At 40.7% G+C, this 20,874-nt stretch overlaps 1 protein-coding gene across 1 annotated transcript in view; it reads left to right on the forward strand.

The window, feature by feature from the left end:
- LOC139753909 (uncharacterized) overlaps positions 1-20,874 on the forward strand; it is a 227,261-nt gene that overhangs the window by 10,838 nt on the left and 195,549 nt on the right. The window contains 1 exon segment of the mRNA XM_071670867.1: positions 3,048-3,280. Coding sequence (XP_071526968.1) covers positions 3,048-3,280 — 233 coding nt within the window.

Genomic DNA, 20,874 nt, shown 5'->3' on the forward strand with positions numbered 1-20,874 from the left:
TATATATATATATATATATATATATATATATATATATATATATATATATATATATATATATATATATATATATATATATATATATATATATTGGTGCCCTAAGAGTCCCTGTTATCTCTATGGGGATCCCGGGAACATAGATCTCAGACTGTAATAACATTGTGTGCGGTTTTGTATAGAATGAGTGAGAGGCAACTGAACACTAAATTTCGTGTCTTCGCTGTGGTAGTTGCCTCAAGGGTATGAGGGGCTTTGAGATATCATGAGTCGGTGTTTGTAATGGTGTATGGATGATGTATGTCTGACAGGGTGGTGTATAAGAACGACTTGGGATAGAGGTGGTTTAGCCGTTGTCCTGTCAAGTCAGTGTGCACGTGTTTTCTGGTTTTTTTTTTTTGGGGGGGGGGGGAATTGGTTCTGTAAGCAAAGCTTATCGAAGTGTGAGTCAGGGGTCAGCTTTTTATTTCTACGTAGAGATTGATATCTAGTTATGGATTGGTCTGAATGGGAGGTGTCTAATGCTCTTTCATAGAACTATGTGACAAGCATGTTGAGGTGATACCTTATTAGGAGGGTCTTTGTTTTAATGCATAGTGTTCAATGTTTGTATTTCATTAACGGGCAATGATTGTCAAGTGCTTTATTCTGCTTGATTTGTTTGCTCTGTTGTATTTTCTTATGAGAGGATAGACGCCCAGGCTGGTGAAGCTTAATTTAGGGTGAAGCGAGTGAATTCCTTGAAGAGAATTCTGAGGGATGCTTTTCCTTACCTAAGTCTGGTGCTAATGTGTGCTCTGAGGGCATTCAGTTAGCGTGTTGCTTTCATGTAGATGTTGAGGAGAAAATGTCATGTCATGTGTTTATCGTTTGTGATGCCTAAAATATTTGGTACTTTGATCAGTGGGAGCGATTGTCTTCACAAAGTTAGTGGATGGTCTAAGCTGGATTTATGTCTGTCTGGGGTTAAATGAGTGACTGAAGACTTCAGCAGAGATGCGGACATTATGCAATGTAGTACTACAAGTTTGTTGTTGCTACTGTGGTGCCAGATTGTGGTTATGTGATTGTTTGGTCGTTTGCATATGCGAGGACCTTCAAGTTGTGGTTATCTGGTGGTAATGGGAGGTCATGCAGGAAGAGAATGAAGAGGAATGGAGAATGAATTCCTTAATGGAAAACTCCATGGAAATTTTAAGGGCATTAAAGGTGAAAGCGTTGTGAATAATTCTGCCGTGGCGGCCGATGATGAAGTTCGCCAACTTTTGTCACTGTTATGCAGGGTGGTGTCAAGTGTCTTTTTCGTGAGGATGGAACAGGGTCAAATGCTTTGTTGATATCTAAAGTTCGCTTGTCCTGTGCGGGACGGGGGTTTTGACTGGTTGAAACATTGATGATATGTTTCATAATGTCACTGTGTAGTGTGGTAGTGGAGTGGTTGGGTCTGAAGCTATGTTGTTTAGGTGAGAGTTGAATATTTTGATTGTTTCTTTTGTAAATCAGGTTTTTACAGAATGTAAATACTGAAGACAGAAGTGATACGGGCTGGCGGGAGGGAGAATAGTTGGTTGATGTTGAGAGCTTTGGGACAGATATTATGTTGGCAAGTTTCCAGACGTTAGGAATTATGTTGTGTAGCCAGAATGTTTTAGTTTTAAGGGAAAACTGTTTTAGATTTTATACGCATCTATAGACTCACAAGTTGCTTAACAGACAACGTACGTTTCTTGTATGAAATTCAAATTGTTCATATTTTTTCTGATTATTCAAATTATGCTTGTTTTGTAGGATATAAGGTAATATGAACCTCTAGTGTACTTTAATCAGCAATATTTAAAAGCAACTTATTTCATATTAATTCAATTACACGCTAATCATCATCAGGGTTCCAGCGCACAACAAAATTCTGCTTTTTCTCTGCTTATCATAAAACCTTCGAAAGGCCTACCACCTAACATTGCTCTTACTACTAAGGTAGATTTCAGATGAAATGGATCAGTGACTAACGCTTCATCCCTCAGGAGGTGAGCAGTGAGAGGTCCTCCCCCCATGTGGTGACGGTGATGGAGGTGAGGGTGGACGGTCAGGACGGTAACGTGACGCAGGCGCTGCTCTACCACCTGGTCGACCAGGCTAGGTTGGTAAGTCGCCTTCACATAATTGTTCTGACGGATGAGTCTCTTGCACGTTACTGTGGAGTGAAGGAAGGAGACACCCACACATTACTGATGAGGCGGGGAGGTCACTTCCTTCACCGATGAGTCGAGTAAGTCTTTCTCATTGTTATTATATCAGTCGAATGGTGTTCCTAGCGGGCGGGTCACTCTATATTGCTGTTAATGTGGGTTGATGGTTCTTAGATATGATGAAGCCTCTCTCACTTCACTGCTGAGGTGAATGAATCATTTACGTTACTTCTTTTACGTTGGAGACTCCAGTGGTCCGCGTCAAGGCAGGGCATTAGATATGAAGAGGTTAATGAAAGTGAAAGAGAAGATATGAGGAAAAATATTAAGGGATTCTAGAGGAAATGAAAAACCTGCCCTCTTAGAAAGTCAGTTCACAGTTGTCGGGAAAGACCTGGGGGTGTAAAGAGTTTCAAAGCTTTGAGATGTGGGGATAGAAACAGTTATCAAATCAGCCCACCCTTGAGTTGCCAACGACCACTCAGTAATCATGTAACGCAGTAGCTTCTCGAGTATTGCTTGATCTAGCTAAGGTGGGTGCACACAAGTGACCTGCTCTCGGAAGCAAAGAAATTGCTGACGGAAAACGGACCATTTTCCCAATTCTGCTGAGGTGTTGAGATCATTTTGTTACGACAGCTGAGATGGGTATCTTATCTTTACAGTACCAGTGAGATAGATAGGTAACTCCCAGATCAAACAGAAGAGCAAACGACAATTATGGAATCACTAAGAAAGGCAGACCAGTCGCACTGGGCAAGTCAGTATCAATTGAGTTACAATATTGTGGAGATGAATAGGTCACTCTCAGATAACGAATTAAGTCATCACTTTAGTAATGATGAATTGATTGATTTTGTTCAGGTGCGGCTGGGGTCGTATTGCGTGAGGGTGGTGGTGGTGAGCCACGACCCGGCCTTCCTCACCGCCTTCGCCGAGTCCTCCCTCAAGGGCCGCCTCCTGGTGTGGGCCACCAGGTTGCTGGTGGTCACCAGTCTCACCCTCCCACAGCTCCACGCCCTCCTGCCCGCCCACTGGACCTTCTCCATGATGAACACAATCTTCCTCAATCTGGAAGATAAAACACTCAACTTCAGGTACTGTACGCACCCCTGCCGCAGAACAACATGCTCTTGAAAGCACTCACTCATTCCTATTTCCTAGTCGCACACACGCCTTACACGCTTGACGATAACTTCTCACTGCTTGTAGCAGCTCTACTCTCACAACATATTCATAAAACCTTCCGCAAGGAATCTCTATCAACCCTATCCTATGCTTTCTCCAGGTCCATATACGCCACATACAAATCCTTCTGTTTCTCTATTTCACGAACATATTTTTCAAAGAATTCTATTTCTCATATCCTCATATCCTCTAAATCCTCATTGTTCCTCCCCATTAAGATGCTTTCACCCTCTCAATCAGCACCCTCCTTTACAACTTACCAGGTACGCTCAACAAACCTCTTTAGGCTGAACGTTCACCTTTGTTCATCTTGCCTTTATACAATGGCACTATACATGCATTCAGCTAACCCTCAGGTACCTTACCATTAACCATATATACACTGAAAACCATAACTAACTAATCAACAACACAGTAAGCCCCTTTCGTGTGAAGTTTAACTGCAATAGCATCCACTCTAAATGCCTAGCCACAATTCATCTTACGTAAGGTTTTCACCACCTCCTCTCTCTTCACCAAATCACCCTCCATGACACTCTCATTTCACATGCCACCTCTACCCAAACATCCTACAGCAGCCACCCAGACATCAATCACATTCAGCAGTCCTTCAAAATATTCACTCCATCTCTTCCTCACTTCATTACTGCTAATCCTTTGGATAAGAAAGAAAAAATTCTACCTCCGTATTCCCTGCATGGCATAGAAGGGGAATAGATGGGTGCAGCGGACACCCCCCTCCCCCACTCATTCTTGTATTTCAATTTCTTAAATATGAATCACAAACCTAAGGCATGAGTGTCTATTCCTTGCACTCCTTTCACCCTCCTATATGTTCAGGCACCGATCGCTCAAAATCTTTTTCACTCCATCCTTCTACCTCCAATTTGTTCTACCACTCCTCGTACCTTCCACCTCTGACACATGTAGCCTCTTTGTCAATCTTTCTTCATTCATTCTCTTCATGTGATCAAACCATTTCAATACACTCTCTTCTGTTCTCTCAACCACACTCTTTAAATTACCACAGATCTCTCTTATCCTTTCATTGCTTCTTCGAAAAAACAACCGCACACAACATATTGTCCTCAAACATTTCATTTCAAACAAATCCACCCTCCTCCGCACAACCCTATCTATAGACCATGTCTCGCAACCATATAACATTGTTGGAACCACTATTCCTTCAAACATACCCATTTTTGCTCTCCGAGATAACATTCTCTCCTTCCAAACATTATTCAACGCTTCCAGAACCGTAGCCACCTCCCCCAACCCGTGACTCAGTTCCGCTTTCATGGTTCCATCCGCTGCTAAATCCACTCCCAGATATCTCAAACACTCCACTTCCTCCAGTTTTTGTTTATTCAAACTTACCTCCCAGTTTACTTGTCCCTCAACTCTAATGAACCTAATTACCTAGCTCTTACTCGCATTTACTCTCAACATAGTCTTTTACACACTTTACCAAACTCAGTCACCAACATCTGCAGTTTCTCACCCAAATCAGCCACCAGTGCTGTATCATCAGCGAACAACAACAGATTCACTTCCCAAGCCCTCTCATATATATATATATATATATATATATATATATATATATATATATATATATATATATATATATATATATATTTTTTTTTTTTTTTTTTTTTTTTGCTTTATCGCTGTCTCCCGCGTTTGCGAGGTAGCGCAAGTAAACAGACGAAAGAAATGGCCCAACCCACCCCCATACACATGTATATACATACGTCCACACACGCAAATATACATACCTACACAGCTTTCCATGGTTTACCCCAGACGCTTCACATGCCCTGATTCAATCCACTGACAGCACATCAACCCCGGTATACAACATCGCTCCAATTCACTATATTCCTTGCCCTTCTTTCACCCTCCTGCATGTTCAGGCCCCGATCACACAAAATCTTTTTCACTCCATCTTTCCACCTCCAATTTGGTTTCCCTCTTCTCCTCGTTCCCTCCACCTCCGACACATATATCCTCTTGGTCAATCTTTCCTCACTCATTCTCTCCATGTGACCAAACCATTTCAAAACACCCTCTTCTGCTCTCTCAACCACGCTCTTTTTATTACCACACATCTCTCTTACCCTTACGTTACTTACTCGATCAAACCACCTCACACCACATATTGTCCTCAAACATCTCATTTCCAGCACATCCATCCTCCTGCGCACAACTCTATCCATAGCCCACGCCTCGCAACCATACAACATTGTTGGAACCACTATTCCTTCAAACATACCCATTTTTGCTTTCCGAGATAATGTTCTCGACTTCCACACATTCTTCAAGGCTCCCAAAATTTTCGCCCCCTCCCCCACCCTATGATCCACTTCCGCTTCCATGGTTCCATCCGCTGCCAGATCCACTCCCAGATATCTAAAACACTTCACTTCCTCCAGTTTTTCTCCATTCAAACTCACCTCCCAATTGACTTGACCCTCAACCCTACTGTACCTAATAACCTTGCTCTTATTCACATTTACTCTTAACTTTCTTCTTCCACACACTTTACCAAACTCAGTCACCACTTCTACAGTTTCTCACATGAATCAGCCACCAGCGCTGTATCATCAGCGAACAACAACTGACTCACTTCCCAAGCTCTCTCATCCCCAACAGACTTCATACTTGCCCCTCTTTCCAAAACTCTTGCATTCACCTCCCTAACAACCCCATCCATAAACAAATTAAACAACCATGGAGACATCACACACCCCTGCCGCAAACCTACATTCACTGAGAACCAATCACTTTCCTCTCTTCCTACACGTACACATGCCTTACATCCTCGATAAAAACTTTTCACTGCTTCTAACAACTTGCCTCCCACACCATATATTCTTAATACCTTCCACAGAGCATCTCTATCAACTCTATCATATGCCTTCTCCAGATCCATAAATGCTACATACAAATGCATTTGCTTTTCTAAGTATTTCTCACATACATTCTTCAAAGCAAACACCTGATCCACACATCCTCTACCACTTCTGAAACCACACTGCTCTTCCCCAATCTGATGCTCTGTACATGCCTTCACCCTCTCAATCAATACCCTCCCATATAATTTACCAGGAATACTCAACAAACTTATACCTCTGTAATTTGAGCACTCACTCCTATCCCCTTTGCCTTTGTACAATGGCACTATGCACGCATTCCGCCAATCCTCAGGCACCTCACCATGAGTCATACATACATTAAATAACCTTACCAACCAGTCAACTGAATTTGGTAAAGTGTGTGAAAGAAGAAAGTTAAGAGTGAATGTGAATAAGAGCAAGGTTTTTAGGTACAGTAGGGTTGAGGGTCAAGTCAATTGGGAGGTGAGTTTGAATGGAGAAAAACTGGACCAAGTGAAGTGTTTTAGATATCTGGGAGTGGATCTGGCAGCGGATGGAACCATGGAAGCGGAAGTGGATCATAGGGTGGGGGAGGGGGCGAAAATCCTGGGGGCCTTGAAGAATGTGTGGAAGTCGAGAACATTATCTCGGAAAGCAAAAATGGATATGTTTGAAGGAATAGTGGTTCCAACAATGTTGTATGGTTGCGAGGCGTGGATTATGGATAGAGTTGTGCGCAGGAGGATGGTTGTGCTGGAAATGAGATGTTTGAGGACAATGTGTGGTGTGAGGTGGTTTGATCGAGTAAGTAACGTAAGGGTAAGAGAGATGTGTGGAAATAAAAAGAGCGTGGTTGAGAGAGCAGAAGAGGGTGTTTTGAAGTGGTTTGGGCACATGGAGAGGATGAGTGAGGAAAGAGTGACCAAGAGGATATATGTGTCGGAGGTGGAGGGAACAAGGAGAAGAGGGAGACCAAATTGGAGGTGGAAAGATGGAGTGAAAAAGATTTTGTGTGATCGGGGCCTGAACATGCAGGAGGGTGAAAGGAGGGCAAGGAATAGAGTGAATTGGAGCGATGTGGTATACCGGGGTTGACGTGCTGTCAGTGGATTGAATCAGGGCATGTGAGGCGTCTGGGGTAAACCATGGAAAGCTGTGTAGGTATGTATATTTGCGTGTGTGGACGTATGTATATACATGTGTATGGGGATGGGTTGGGCCATTTCTTTCGTCTGTTTCCTTGCGCTACCTCGCAAACGCGTGAGACAGCGACAAAGCAAAAAAAAAAAAAAAAAATCTTTCAATCTGGTCAATCTTTCCTCACTCATTCTCTCAATGTGCCCAAACCACTTCAAAACACCCTCTTCTGCTCTCTCAACCACGTTCTTTTTATTCCCACACATCTCTCTTACCCTTACGTTACTCACTCGATCAAACCACCTCACACCACATATATATATATATACATATATATATATATATATATATATATATATATATATATATATATATATATATATATATATATATATATATATATATATATATATATATATATATATATATATATATATATATATATATATATATATCCCTGAGGAAATAGGACAAAGAATACTTCTCACGCATTACTCAGGTGTCGTAGAAGGCGACTAAGGGGGACGAAAGTGGGGGGCCAGAAACCCTCTCATCCTTGTATTTTAACTTCTTAAAGGGGAAAGAGAAGAAGGAGTCACCAGAGGAGTGCTCATCCTCCTCGATGGCTCAGATTGCGGTGTCTAAATGTGTGTGAATGTAACCAAGATGAGAAAAAAGGAGAGATAGGTAGTATGTTTGAGGAAATTAACTTGGATGTTTTGGCTCTGAGTGAAACGAAGCTCAAGGGTAAAGGGGAAGAGTGGTTTGGAAAAAAGTCTTGGGAGTAAAATCAGGGGTTAGTGAGAGGACAAGAGCAAGGGATGGAATAGCACTGCTCCTGAAACAGGAGTTGTGGGAGTATGTGATAGAGTGTAAGAAAGTAAATTCTAGATTGATATGGATAAAACTGAAAGTTGATGGAGAGAGATGGATGATTATTGGTGCATGTGCACCTGGGAATGAGAAGAAAGATCATCAGAGGCAAGTGTTTTGGGAGTAGCTGAATGAATGTGTTAGTAGTTTTGATGCACTAGACCGGGTTATAGTGGTGGGTGACTTGATTGTAAAGGTGAGTAATACGGTAGTTGAGGGAATAATTGGTATACATGGGGTGTTCAGTGTTGTAAATGGAAATGGTGAAGAGCTTGTAGATTTATGTGCTGAAAAAGGACTGGTGATTGGGAATACCTGGTTTAAAAAGCGAGATATACATAATTATACGTATGTAAGTAGGAGAGATGGCCAGAGAGCGTTATTGGATCACGTGTTAATTGATAGGCGCGCGAGAGTGAGGCTTTTGGATGTTAATGCGCTGAGAGGTGCAACTGGAGGGATGTCTGGTGGAGGCGGAGGTGAAGATTTGTAGGGTTTTTCAGAAAAGAAGAGAGAATGTTGGGTGAAGAGAGTGGTGAGAGTAAGTGAGCTTGGGAAGGAAACTTGTGTGAGGAAGTACCAGGAGAGACTGAGTAGAAAATGGAAGGAGGTGAGAACAAAGGAGGTAAGGGGAGTGGGGGAAGAATGGGATGTATTTATTGAAGCAGTGATGTCTTGTGTAAAAGATGCTTGTGGCGTGAGAACCGTGGGAGGTGGGTTGATTAGAAAGGATAGTGAGTGGTGGGATGACGAAGTAAGATTATTAGTGAATGAGAAGAGAGAGGCATTTGGACGATTTTTGCAGGGAAAAAGTGCAAATGAGTAGGAGGTGTATAAAAGAAAGAGGCAGGAGGTCAAGAGAAAAGTGCAAGAGGAGAAAAAGAGGGCAAATGAGATTTGGGGTGAGAGAATATCATTAAATTTTAGGGGGAATAAAAAGATGTTTTGGAAGGAGGTAAATAAAGTGCGTAAGACAAGGGAGCAAATGGGAACTTCAGTGAAGGGGGCTAATGGGGAGGTGATAACAAGTAGTGGTGATGTGAGAAGGAGATGGAGTGATTATTTTGAAGGTTGTTGAATGTGTTTGATGATAGAGTGGCAGATATAGGGTGTTTTGGTCGAGGTGGTGTGCAAAGTGACAGGGTTGGGGAAAATGATTTGGTAAACAGAGAAGAGGTCGTAAAAGCTTTACGGAAGATGAAAGCTGGCAAGGGAGCAGGTTTGGATGGTATTGCAGTGGAATTTATTAAAAAAGGCTGGTTACTGTATTGTTGACTGGTTGGTAAGGTTATTTAATGTATGTATGATTCATGGTGAGGTGCCTGAGGATTGGTGGAATGCTTGCATAGTGCCATTGTACAACGGCAAAGGGGATAAGAGTGAGTGCTCAAATTACAGAGGTATAGGTTTGTTGAGTATTCCTGGTAAATTATATGGGAGCGTATTGATTAAGAGGGTGAAGGCATGTACAGAGCATCAGATTGGGGAAGAGCAGTGTGGTTTCAGAAGTGGTAGCGGATGTGTGGATCAGGTGTTTCCTTTGAAGAATGTATGTGAGATATACTTAGTAAAGCAAATGGATTTGTATGTAACATTTATGATCTGGAGAAGGCATATTATAGCGTTGATAGAGATGCTCTGTGGAAGTCAGTAAGAATATATGGTGTGGGAGGCAAGCTGTTAGAAGCAGTGAAAAGTTTTTATCGAGGATGAAAGGCATGTGTACGTGTAGGAAGAGAGGAAAGTCATTGGTTCTCAGTGAATGTACATTTGCGGCAGGGGTCTGTGATGTATCCATTTTTGTTTAATTTGTTTATGGATTGGGTTGTCATGGAGGTGAATGCAAAAGTTTTGGAAAGAGGGGGAAGTATACAGTCTGTTGTGGATGAGAGAGCTTGGGAAGTGAGTCAGTTGTTGTTTGCTGATGATACCGCGCTTGTGGCTGATTCATGTGAGAAACTGCAGAAGCTGGTGACTGAGTATCGTAAAGTGTGTGAAAGAAGAAAGTTAAGAGTAAATGTGAATAAGAGCAAGGTTATTAGGTACAGTAGGGTTGAGGGTCAAGTTAATTATGAGGTGAGTTTGAATAGAGAGAAACTGGAGGAAGTGAAGTGTATTAGATGTGTGAGAGTGGATCTGGCAGCGATGGAACCATGGAAGCAGAAGTGAATCATATTGTGGGGGAGGGGGCGAAAATCCTGGGAGCCTTGAATAATGTTTGGAAGTCGAGAACATTATCTCGGAAAGCAAAAATGGGTATGTTTGAAGGAATAGTGTTTCCAACAATGTTGTTGGCTGAGAGGCGTGGGCGATGGATAGAGTTGTGCGCAGGAGGGTGGATGTGCTGGAAATGAGATGTTTGAGGACAATAGGTGGTGTGAGGTGGTTTGATCGAGTAAGTAATGTAAGGGTAAGAGGGATATGTGGAAATAAAAAGAGTTTGGTTGAGGGAGCAGAAGAGGGTGTTTTGAAATGGTTTGGTTACATGGAGAAAATGAGTGAGGAAAGATTGACCAATAGGATATGTGTCAGAGGCTGAGGGAACGAGGAGAAGTGGGAAACCAAATTGGAGGTGGAAAGATGGAGTGAAAAAAATTTTGAGTGATCGGGGCCTGAACATGCAGGAGGATGAAAGGCGTCCACGGAATAGAGTGAATTGGAATGATGTGGTATACCTGGGTCAACGTACTGTCAATGGATTGAACCAGGGCATGTGAAGCGCCTTGGGTAAACAATGGAAAGTTCTGTGGGGCCTGGATATGGAAAGGGACCTGTGGTTTCGGTGCATTATTACATGACAGCTAGAGACTGAGTGTGAACGAATGGGGCCTTTGTTGTCTTTTCGTAGCGCTACCTCGCATACATGAGGGGAGAGGGGTTTGTTATTCCATGTGTGGCGAGGTGGTGATGGGAATAAATAAAGGCAGAAAGTATGAATTATGTACATGTGTATATATGTATATGTCTGTGTGTGTGTATACATATGTGTACATTGAGATGTACAGGTATGTATATTTGCGTGTGTGGACGTGTATGTATATACATGTGTATGTGGGTGGGTTGGGACATTCTTTCCTCTGTTTCCTTCCGTTATTCGCTAACGCGGGAGACAGCGACAAAGCAAAATAGATATATATATATATATATATATATATATATATATATATATATATATATATATATATATATATATAACACTGAACACCCCATGTATACCAATTATTCCCTCAACTGCCACATTACTCACCTTTGCATTCAAATCACCCATCACTATGACCCGGTCTCGTGCATCAAAACCACTAACACACTCATTCAGCTGCTCCCAAAACACTTGCCTCTCTTGATCTTTCTTCTCATGCCCAGGTGCATATGCACCAATAATCACCCACCTCTCTCCATCAACTTTCAGTTTTACCCATATTAATCGAGAATTTACTTTCTTACACTCTATCACATACTCCCACAACTCCTGTTTCAGGAGTATTGCTACTCCTTCCCTTGCTCTTGTCCTCTCACGAACCCCTGACTTTACTCCCCAGACATTCCCAAACCACTCTTCCCCTTTACCCTTGAGCTTCGTTTCACTCAGAGCCAAAACATCCAGGTTCCTTTCCTCAAACAATACTACCTATCTCTCCTTTTTTCACATCTTGGAAATGGTGAAGAGCTTGTAGATTTATGTGCTGAAAAAGGACTGATGATTGGGAATACCTGGTTTAAAAAGCGAGATATACATAAGTATACTTATGTAAGTAGGAGAGATGGCCAGAGAGCGTTATTGGATTACGTGTTAATTGACAGGCGTGCGAAAGAGAGACTTTTGGATGTTAATGTGCTGAGAGGTGCAACTGGAGGGATGTCTGATCATTATCTTGTGGAGGCTAAGGTGAAGATTTGTATGGGTTTTCAGAAAAGAAGAGTGAATGTTGGGGTGAAGAGGGTGGTGAGAGTAAGTGAGCTTGAGAAGGAGACCTGTGTGAGGAAGTACCAGGAGAGACTGAGTACAGAATGGAAAAAGGTGAGAACAATGGAAGTAAGGGGAGTGGGGGAGGAATGGGATGTATTTAGGGAATCAGTGATGGATTGCGCAAAGATGCTTGTGGCATGAGAAGAGTGGGAGGTGGGTTGATTAGAAAGGGTAGTGAGTGGTGGGATGAAGAAGTAAGAGTATTAGTGAAAGAGAAGAGAGAGGCATTTGGACGATTTTTGCAGGGAAAAAATGCAATTGAGTGGGAGATGTATAAAAGAAAGAGACAGGAGGTCAAGAGAAAGGTGCAAGAGGTGAAAAAAAGGGCAAATGAGAGTTGGGGTGAGAGAGTATCATTAAATTTTAGGGAGAATAAAAAGATGTTCTGGAAGGAGGTAAATAGGTGCGTAAGACAAGGGAGCAAATGGGAACTTCAGTGAAGGGCGCAAATGGGGAGGTGATAACAAGTAGTGGTGATGTGAGAAGGAGATGGAGTGAGTATTTTGAAGGTTTGTTGAATGTGTTTGATGATAGAGTGGCAGATATAGGGTGTTTTGGTCGAGGTGGTGTGCAAAGTGAGAGGGTTAGGGAAAATGATTTGGTAAACAGAGAAGAGGTAGTGAAAGCTTTGCGGAAGATGAAAGCCGGCAAGGCAGCAGGTTTGGATGGTATTGCAGTGGAATTTATTAAAAAAGGGGGTGACTGTATTGTTGACTGGTTGGTAAGGTTATTTAATGTATGTATGACTCATGGTGAGGTGCCTGAGGATTGGCGGAATGCGTGCATAGTGCCATTGTACAAAGGCAAAGGGGATAAGAGTGAGTGCTCAAATTACAGAGGTATAAGTTTGTTGAGTATTCCTGGTAAATTATATGGGAGGGTATTGATTGAGAGGGTGAAGGCATGTACAGAGCATCAGATTGGGGAAGAGCAGTGTGGTTTCAGAAGTGGTAGAGGATGTGTGGATCAGGTGTTTGCTTTGAAGAATGTATGTGAGAAATACTTAGAAAAGCAAATGGATTTGTATGTAGCATTTATGGATCTGGAGAAGGCATATGATAGAGTTGATAGAGATGCTCTGTGGAAGGTATTAAGAATATATGGTGTGGGAGGAAAGTTGTTAGAAGCAGTGAAAAGTTTTTATCGAGGATGTAAGGCATGTGTACGTGTAGGAAGAGAGGAAAGTGATTGGTTCTCAGTGAATGTAGGTTTGCGGCAGGGGTGTGTGATGTCTCCATGGTTGTTTAATTTGTTTATGGATGGGGTTGTTAGGGAGGTAAATGCAAGAGTTTTGGAAAGAGGGGCAAGTATGAAGTCTGTTGGGGATGAGAGAGCTTGGGAAGTGAGTCAGTTGTTGTTCGCTGATGATACAGCGCTGGTGGCTGATTCATGTGAGAAACTGCAGAAGCTGGTGACTGAGTTTGGTAAAGTGTGTGGAAGAAGAAAGTTAAGAGTAAATGTGAATAAGAGCAAGGTTATTAGGTACAGTAGGGTTGAGGGTCAAGTCAATTGGGAGGTGAGTTTGAATGGAGAAAAACTGGAGGAAGTGAAGTGTTTTAGATATCTGGGAGTGGATCTGGCAGCGGATGGAACCATGGAAGCGGAAGTGGATCATAGGGTGGGGGAGGGGGCGAAAATCCTGGGGGCCTTGAAGAATGTGTGGAAGTCGAGAACATTATCTCGGAAAGCAAAAATGGGTATGTTTGAAGGAATAGTGGTTCCAACAATGTTGTATGGTTGCGAGGCGTGGGCTATGGATAGAGTTGTGCGCAGGAGGATGGATGTGCTGGAAATGAGATGTTTGAGGACAATGTGTGGTGTGAGGTGGTTTGATCGAGTGAGTAACGTAAGGGTAAGAGAGATGTGTGGAAATAAAAAGAGCGTGGTTGAGAGAGCAGAAGAGGGTGTTTTGAAGTGGTTTGGGCACATGGAGAGAATGAGTGAGGAAAGATTGACCAAGAGGATATATGTGTCGGAGGTGGAGGGAACGAGGAGAAGAGGGAGACCAAATTGGAGGTGGAAAGATGGAGTGAAAAAGATTTTGTGTGATCGGGGCCTGAACATGCAGGAGGGTGAAAGGAGGGCAAGGAATAGAGTGAATTGGAGCGATGTGGTATACCGGGGTTGACGTGCTGTCAGTGGATTGAATCAGGGCATGTGAAGCGTCTGGGGTAAACCATGGAAAGCTGTGTAGGTATGTATATTTGCGTGTGTGGACGTATGTATATACATGTGTATGGGGGGGGGGTTGGGCCATTTCTTTCGTCTGTTTCCTTGCGCTACCTCGCAAACGCGGGAGACAGCGACAAAGTATAATAAAAATAAAAAATAATATATATATATATATATATATATATATATATATATATATATATATATATATATATATATATATATATATATATATATATATATATATATATATATATATATATTCTTTTCTCTTTCAAACAATTCGATATTTCCCGCGTTAGCAAGGTAGCGTTAAGAACAGAGGACTGGGCCTTTGAGGGAATATCCTCACCTGGCCCCCTTCTCTGTTCCTTCTTTTGGAAAATTAAAAGAAAACACAAGAGGGGATAATTTCCAGCCCCCCGCTCCCTTCCCTTTTAGTCGCCTTCTACGACACGCAGGGAATACGTGGGAAGTATTCTTTCTTCCTTATCCCCAGGGATAATATATATATATATATATATATATATATATATATATATATATATATATATATATATATATATATATATATATATATATATATTATTTTTTCTTTTATTTTGCTTTGTCGCTTTCTCCCGCGTTAGCGAGATAACGCAAGGAAATAGAAGAAAGAATGGCCCAACCCGCCCACATACACATATATATACGTACACGTCCACACACGCAAATATACATACCTATACATCTCAATGTACACATATATATATACACACAGACATATACATATATACACATGCACATAATTCATACTGTCTGCCTTTATTTGTTCCCATCGCCACCTGCCACACATGGAATAACAACCTCCTCCCACCCTTATGTGTGCGAGGTAGCGCTACGAAAAGACACCAAAGCCCCGTTCGTTCACGCTCAGTCTCTAGCTGTCATGTAATAATGCACCGAAACCACAGCTCCCTTTCCACATCCAGGCCCCACACAACTTTCCATGGTTTACCCCAGACTCTTCACATGCCCTGGTTCAATCCATTGACAGCACGTCGACCCCGGTATACCACATCGTTCCAATTCACTCTATTCCTTGCACGCCTTTCACCCTCCTGCATGTTCAGGCCGCGATCACTCAAAATCTTTTTCACTCCATCTTTCCACCTCCAATTTGGTCTCCCCCTTCTCCTCGTTCCCTCCAACTCCAACACATATATCCTCTTGGTCAATCTTTCCGCACTCATTTTCTCCATGTGCCCAAACCATTTCAAAACACCCTCTTCTGCTCTCTCAACCACATTCTTTTTATTTCCACACATCACTCTTACCCTTACATTACTTACTCGATCAAAACACCTCAAACCACATATTGCCCTCTAACATCTCATTTCCAGCACATCCATCCTCCTGCGCACAACTCTATCCATAGCCCACGCCTCGCAACCATACAATATTGTTGGAACCACTATTCCTTCAAACATACCCATTTTTGCTTTCCAAGATAATGTTCTCGACTTCCAAACATTCTTCAAGGCTCCCAGAGATTTCGCCCCCTCCCCCACCCTATGATCACTTCCGCTTCCATGGTTCCATCCGCTGCCAGATCCACTCCCATATATCTAAAACACTTTACTTCTTCCAGTTTTTCTCCATTCAAACTTACCTCCCAATTGACTTGACCCTCAACCCTACTGTACCTAATAAACTTGCTCTTCTTCACATTTACTCTTAACTTTCTTCTTTCACACACTTTACCAAACTCAGTCTCCAACTTCTGCAGTTTCTTACTTGAATCAGCCATATATATAGTATATCATATTATATTATACTTTGTGGGTTGATTAGAAAGGGTAGTGAGTAGTGGAATGAAGAAGTAAGATTATTAGTGAAAGAGAAGAGAGAGGCATTTGAACGATTTTTGCAGAGAAAAAATGCAATTAAGTGGGAGATGTATAAAAGAAAGAGACAGGAGGTAAAGAGAAAGCTGCAAGAGGTGAAAAAGAGGGCATATGAGAGTTGGATTGAGAGAGTATCATTAAACTTTAGGGAGAATAAAAAGATGTTCTGGAAGGAGGTAAATAAAGTGCGTAAGGGGAGCAAATTGGAACTTTAGTGAAGGGCGCTAATGGGGAGGTGATAACAAGTAGTGGTGATATGAGAAGGAGATGGAGTGAGTATTTTGAAGGTTTGTTGAATGTGTTTGATGATAGAGTGGCAGATATAGGGTATTTTGGTCGAGATGGTGTGCAAAGTGGGAGGGTTAGGGAAAATGATTTGGTAAACAGAGAAGAGGTAGTAAAAGCTTTGCGGAAGATGAAAGCCGGCAAGGCAGCAGGTTTGGATGGTATTGCAGAGGAATTTATTAAAAAAAGGGGGTGACTGTATTGTTGACTGGTTGGTAAGGTTATTTAATGTATGTATGACTCATGGTGAGGTGCCTGAGGATTGGTGGAATGCGTGCATAGTGCCTTTGTACAAAGGCAAAGGGGATAAGAGTGAGTGCTCAAATTAAAGAGGAATAAGTTTGTTGAGTATTCCTGGTAAATTATATGGGAGGGTATTGATTGAGAGGGTGAAGGCATGTACAGAGCATCAGATTGGGGAAGAGCAGTGTGGTTTCAGAAGTGGTAGAGGATGTGTGGATCAGGTGTTTGCTTTGAAGAATGTATGTGAGAAAAACTTAGAAAAGCAAATGGATTTGTATGTAGCATTTATGGATCTGGAGAAGGCATATGATAGAGTTGATAGAGATACTCTGTGGAAGGTATTAAGAGTATATGGTGTGGGAGGCAAGTTGTTAAAAGCAGTGAAAAGTTTTTATCGAGGATGTAAGGCATGTTTACGTGTAGGAAGAGAGGAAAGTGATTGGTTCTCAGTGAATGTAGGTTTGCGGCAGGGGTGTGTGATGTCTCCATGGTTGTTTAATTTGTTTATGGATGAGGTTGTTAGGGAGGTGAATGCAAGAGTTTTGGAAAAACAGGCAAGTATGAAGTCTGTTGTGGATGAGAGAGCTTGGGAAGCTTGGGTAGTTGTTCGCTGATGATACAGCGCTGGTGGCTGATTCATGTGAGAAACTGCAGAATCTGGTGACTGAGTCTGGTAAAGTGTGTGAAAGAAGAAAGTTAAGAGTAAATGTGAATAAGAGCAAGGTTATTAGGTACAGTAGGGTTAAGGGTCAAGTCAATTGGGAGGTAAATTTGAATGGAGAAAAACTGGAAGAAGTAAAGTGTTTTAGATATCTGGGAGTGGATCTAGCAGCGGATGGAACCATGGAAGTGGAAGTGAGTCATAGGGTGGGGGAGGGGGCGAAAATCTTGGGAGCCTTGAAGAATGTGTGGAAGTCGAGAACATTATCTCGGAAAGCAAAAATGGGTATGTTTGATGGAATAGTGGTTCCAACAATGTTGTATGGTTGCGAGGCGTGGGCTATGGATAGAGTTGTGCGCAGGAGGGTGGATATGCTGGAAATGAGGTGTTTTAGGACAATATGTGGTGTGAGGTGGTTTGATCGAGTAAGTAATGTAAGGGTTAGACAGATGTGTGGAAATAAAAAGAGCGTGGTTGAAAGAGCAGAAGAGGATGTTTTGAAATGGTTTGGGCACATGGAGAGAATGATTGAGGAAAGATTGACCAAGAGAATATATGTGTCGGAGGTGGAGGGAACGAGGAGAAGTGGGAGACCAAATTGGAGGTGGAAAGATGGAGTGAAAAAGATTTTGAGTGATCGGGGCCTGAACATGCAGGAGGGTGAAAGGCGGGCAAGGAATAGAGAGAATTGGATCGATGTGGTATACCGGGGTTGACGTGCTGTCAGTGGATTGAATCAGGGCATGTGAAGCGTCTGGGGTAAACCATTGAAAGTTGTGTGGGGCCTGGATGTGGAAAGGGAGCTGTGGTTTCGGGCTTTATTGCATGACAGCTAGAGACTGAGTGTGAACGAATGGGGCCTTTGTTGTCTTTTCCTAGCGCTACCTCGCACGCATGAGCGGGGAGGGGGATGGTTTTCCATGTGTGGCGAGGTGGCGATGGAAATGAATAAAGGCAGACAGCGTGAATTGTGTGCATAGGTATATATGTATGTGTCTGTGTGTGTATATATATGTGTACATTGAGATGTATAGGTATGTATATTTGCATGTGTTGACGTGCATGTATATACATGTGTATGGGGTTGGGTTGGGCCATTTCTTTCGTCTGTTTTCTTGCGCTACCTCGAAACGCGGGAGACAGCGACAAAGCAAAATAAAAAAAAATAAATATTATTCTTTGTCGCTGTCTACCGCGTTAGGAAAGTAGTGCAAGGAAACAGACGAAAGAATGACCCAACCCACCCACATACCCATGTACATATATATATATATATATATATATATATATATATAACGCATTAGCAAAGGGAGCGTTAGAAAGAGGGGGTGGGCCCCTTTGAGGGAATTCCCACTTGGCCCCCCTTTTCTGTTCTCTTTTGGAAAACTGAAAAAAAAAAAAAATGGGAGGGAGGATTTCCGCCCCCCCCTCCCTTCTTTTAGTCGCCTTCTAGACCGCAGAGAAAACTGGGAAGTTTCTTTCTCCCTATCACAAGGGATTATATTATATTTATAATTTTATATTATATATATTATATTTATATATAAAAAAAAATTTATATTATTAATTATTATATATTTATATATATATATATTATATATATATATATTTATATATAAAAGTAGTGGTGTGTGGGAAGGAGATGGTGAGAGTATTTTTAAGGTTTGTTGAAAAAAGTTTGATGATAGAGTTTCAGTATAGGGTTTTTTTGGGTCGAGGTGGTGTGCAAAAAAGAGAGGGTTAGGAAAATGATTGGTAAACAGAGAAGAGGTAGTAAAGTTGCTGAGATGAAAGCCTATATATATATATATATATATATATATATATATTATATATATATATATATATATTTTTTTTTTTTTTTTTTTTTCATACTATTCACCATTTCCCGCATTAGCAAGGTAGCGTTAAGAACAGAGGACTGGGCCTTAGAGGGAATATCCTCACTTGGCCCCCTTCTCTGTTCCTTCTTTTGGAAAACTGAAAAAAAAGAAATGAGAGGGGAGGATTTCCAGCCCCCCGCTCCCTTCCCTTTTAGTCGCCTTCTACGACACGCAGAGAATACGTGGGAAGTATTCTTTCTCCCCTATCACCAGGGATATATATATATATATATATATATATATATATATATATATATATATATATATATATATATATATATATATATATATATATATATATATATATATATATATATATATATATATATATATATATATATAACAAGTAGTGGTGATGTGAGAAGGAGATGGAGTGAGTAGTTTGAAGGTTTGTTGAATGTGTTTGATGATAGAGTGGCAGATATAGGGTGTTTTGGTCGAGGTGGTGTGCAAAGTGAGAGGGTTAGGGAAAATGATTTGGTAAACAGAGAAGAGGTAGTAAAAGCTTTGCTGAAGATGAAAGCCGGCAAGGCAGCAGGTTTGGATGGTATTGCAGTGGAATTTATTAAAAAAGGGGGTGACTGTATTGTTGACTGGTTGGTAAGGTTATCTAATATACATGTGTATGGGGGTGGGTTGGTCCATTTCTTTCGTCTGTTTCCTGGTGCTACCTCACAAACGCGGGAGACAGCGACAGAGCAAAATAATATATATATATATATATATATATATATATATATATATATATATATATATATATATATATATATATATATATATATATATATATATATATATATATATATATGTAGGTATATATATATATATATATATATATATATATATATATATATATATATATATATATATATAAATATATATATATATATATATATATATATATATATATATATATATATATATATATACCTACATATATATATATATATATATATATATATATATATATATATATATATATATATATATATATATATATATATATATATATATATATATATATATATATATATATATATATATATATATATATATATATATATATATATATATATATATATATATATATATATATATATATATATATATATATACCTACATATATATATATATATATATATATATATATATATATATATATATATATATATATATATATATATATGTATGTATATATACATATCCTTTCCAAGCAATCAACAACACAATCACCCCCTTTTTTTGATAAATTCCACTGCAATATCATCCAAATCCGCCACCTTTCCGGCTTTTATCTTCCGCAAAGCTTTCACTATCTCTTCTCTGTTTACCAAGCCATTCCCTTTCAACCCTCTCACTTTGCACACCACCCTGACCAAAACACCCGATATATGCCACTCTGTCATCAAACATATTCAACAAACCTTCAAAATACTCACTTCATCTCCTTCTCACTTCATCATTACTTGTTATTACCTTCCAAGTTGCCTCCTTCACCGATGGTCTCATTTGTTCTCTTG

This window comes from Panulirus ornatus, chromosome 16 (assembly GCF_036320965.1).
Source record: "Panulirus ornatus isolate Po-2019 chromosome 16, ASM3632096v1, whole genome shotgun sequence".
NCBI classification, from domain to species: Eukaryota; Metazoa; Arthropoda; class Malacostraca; order Decapoda; family Palinuridae; genus Panulirus; species Panulirus ornatus.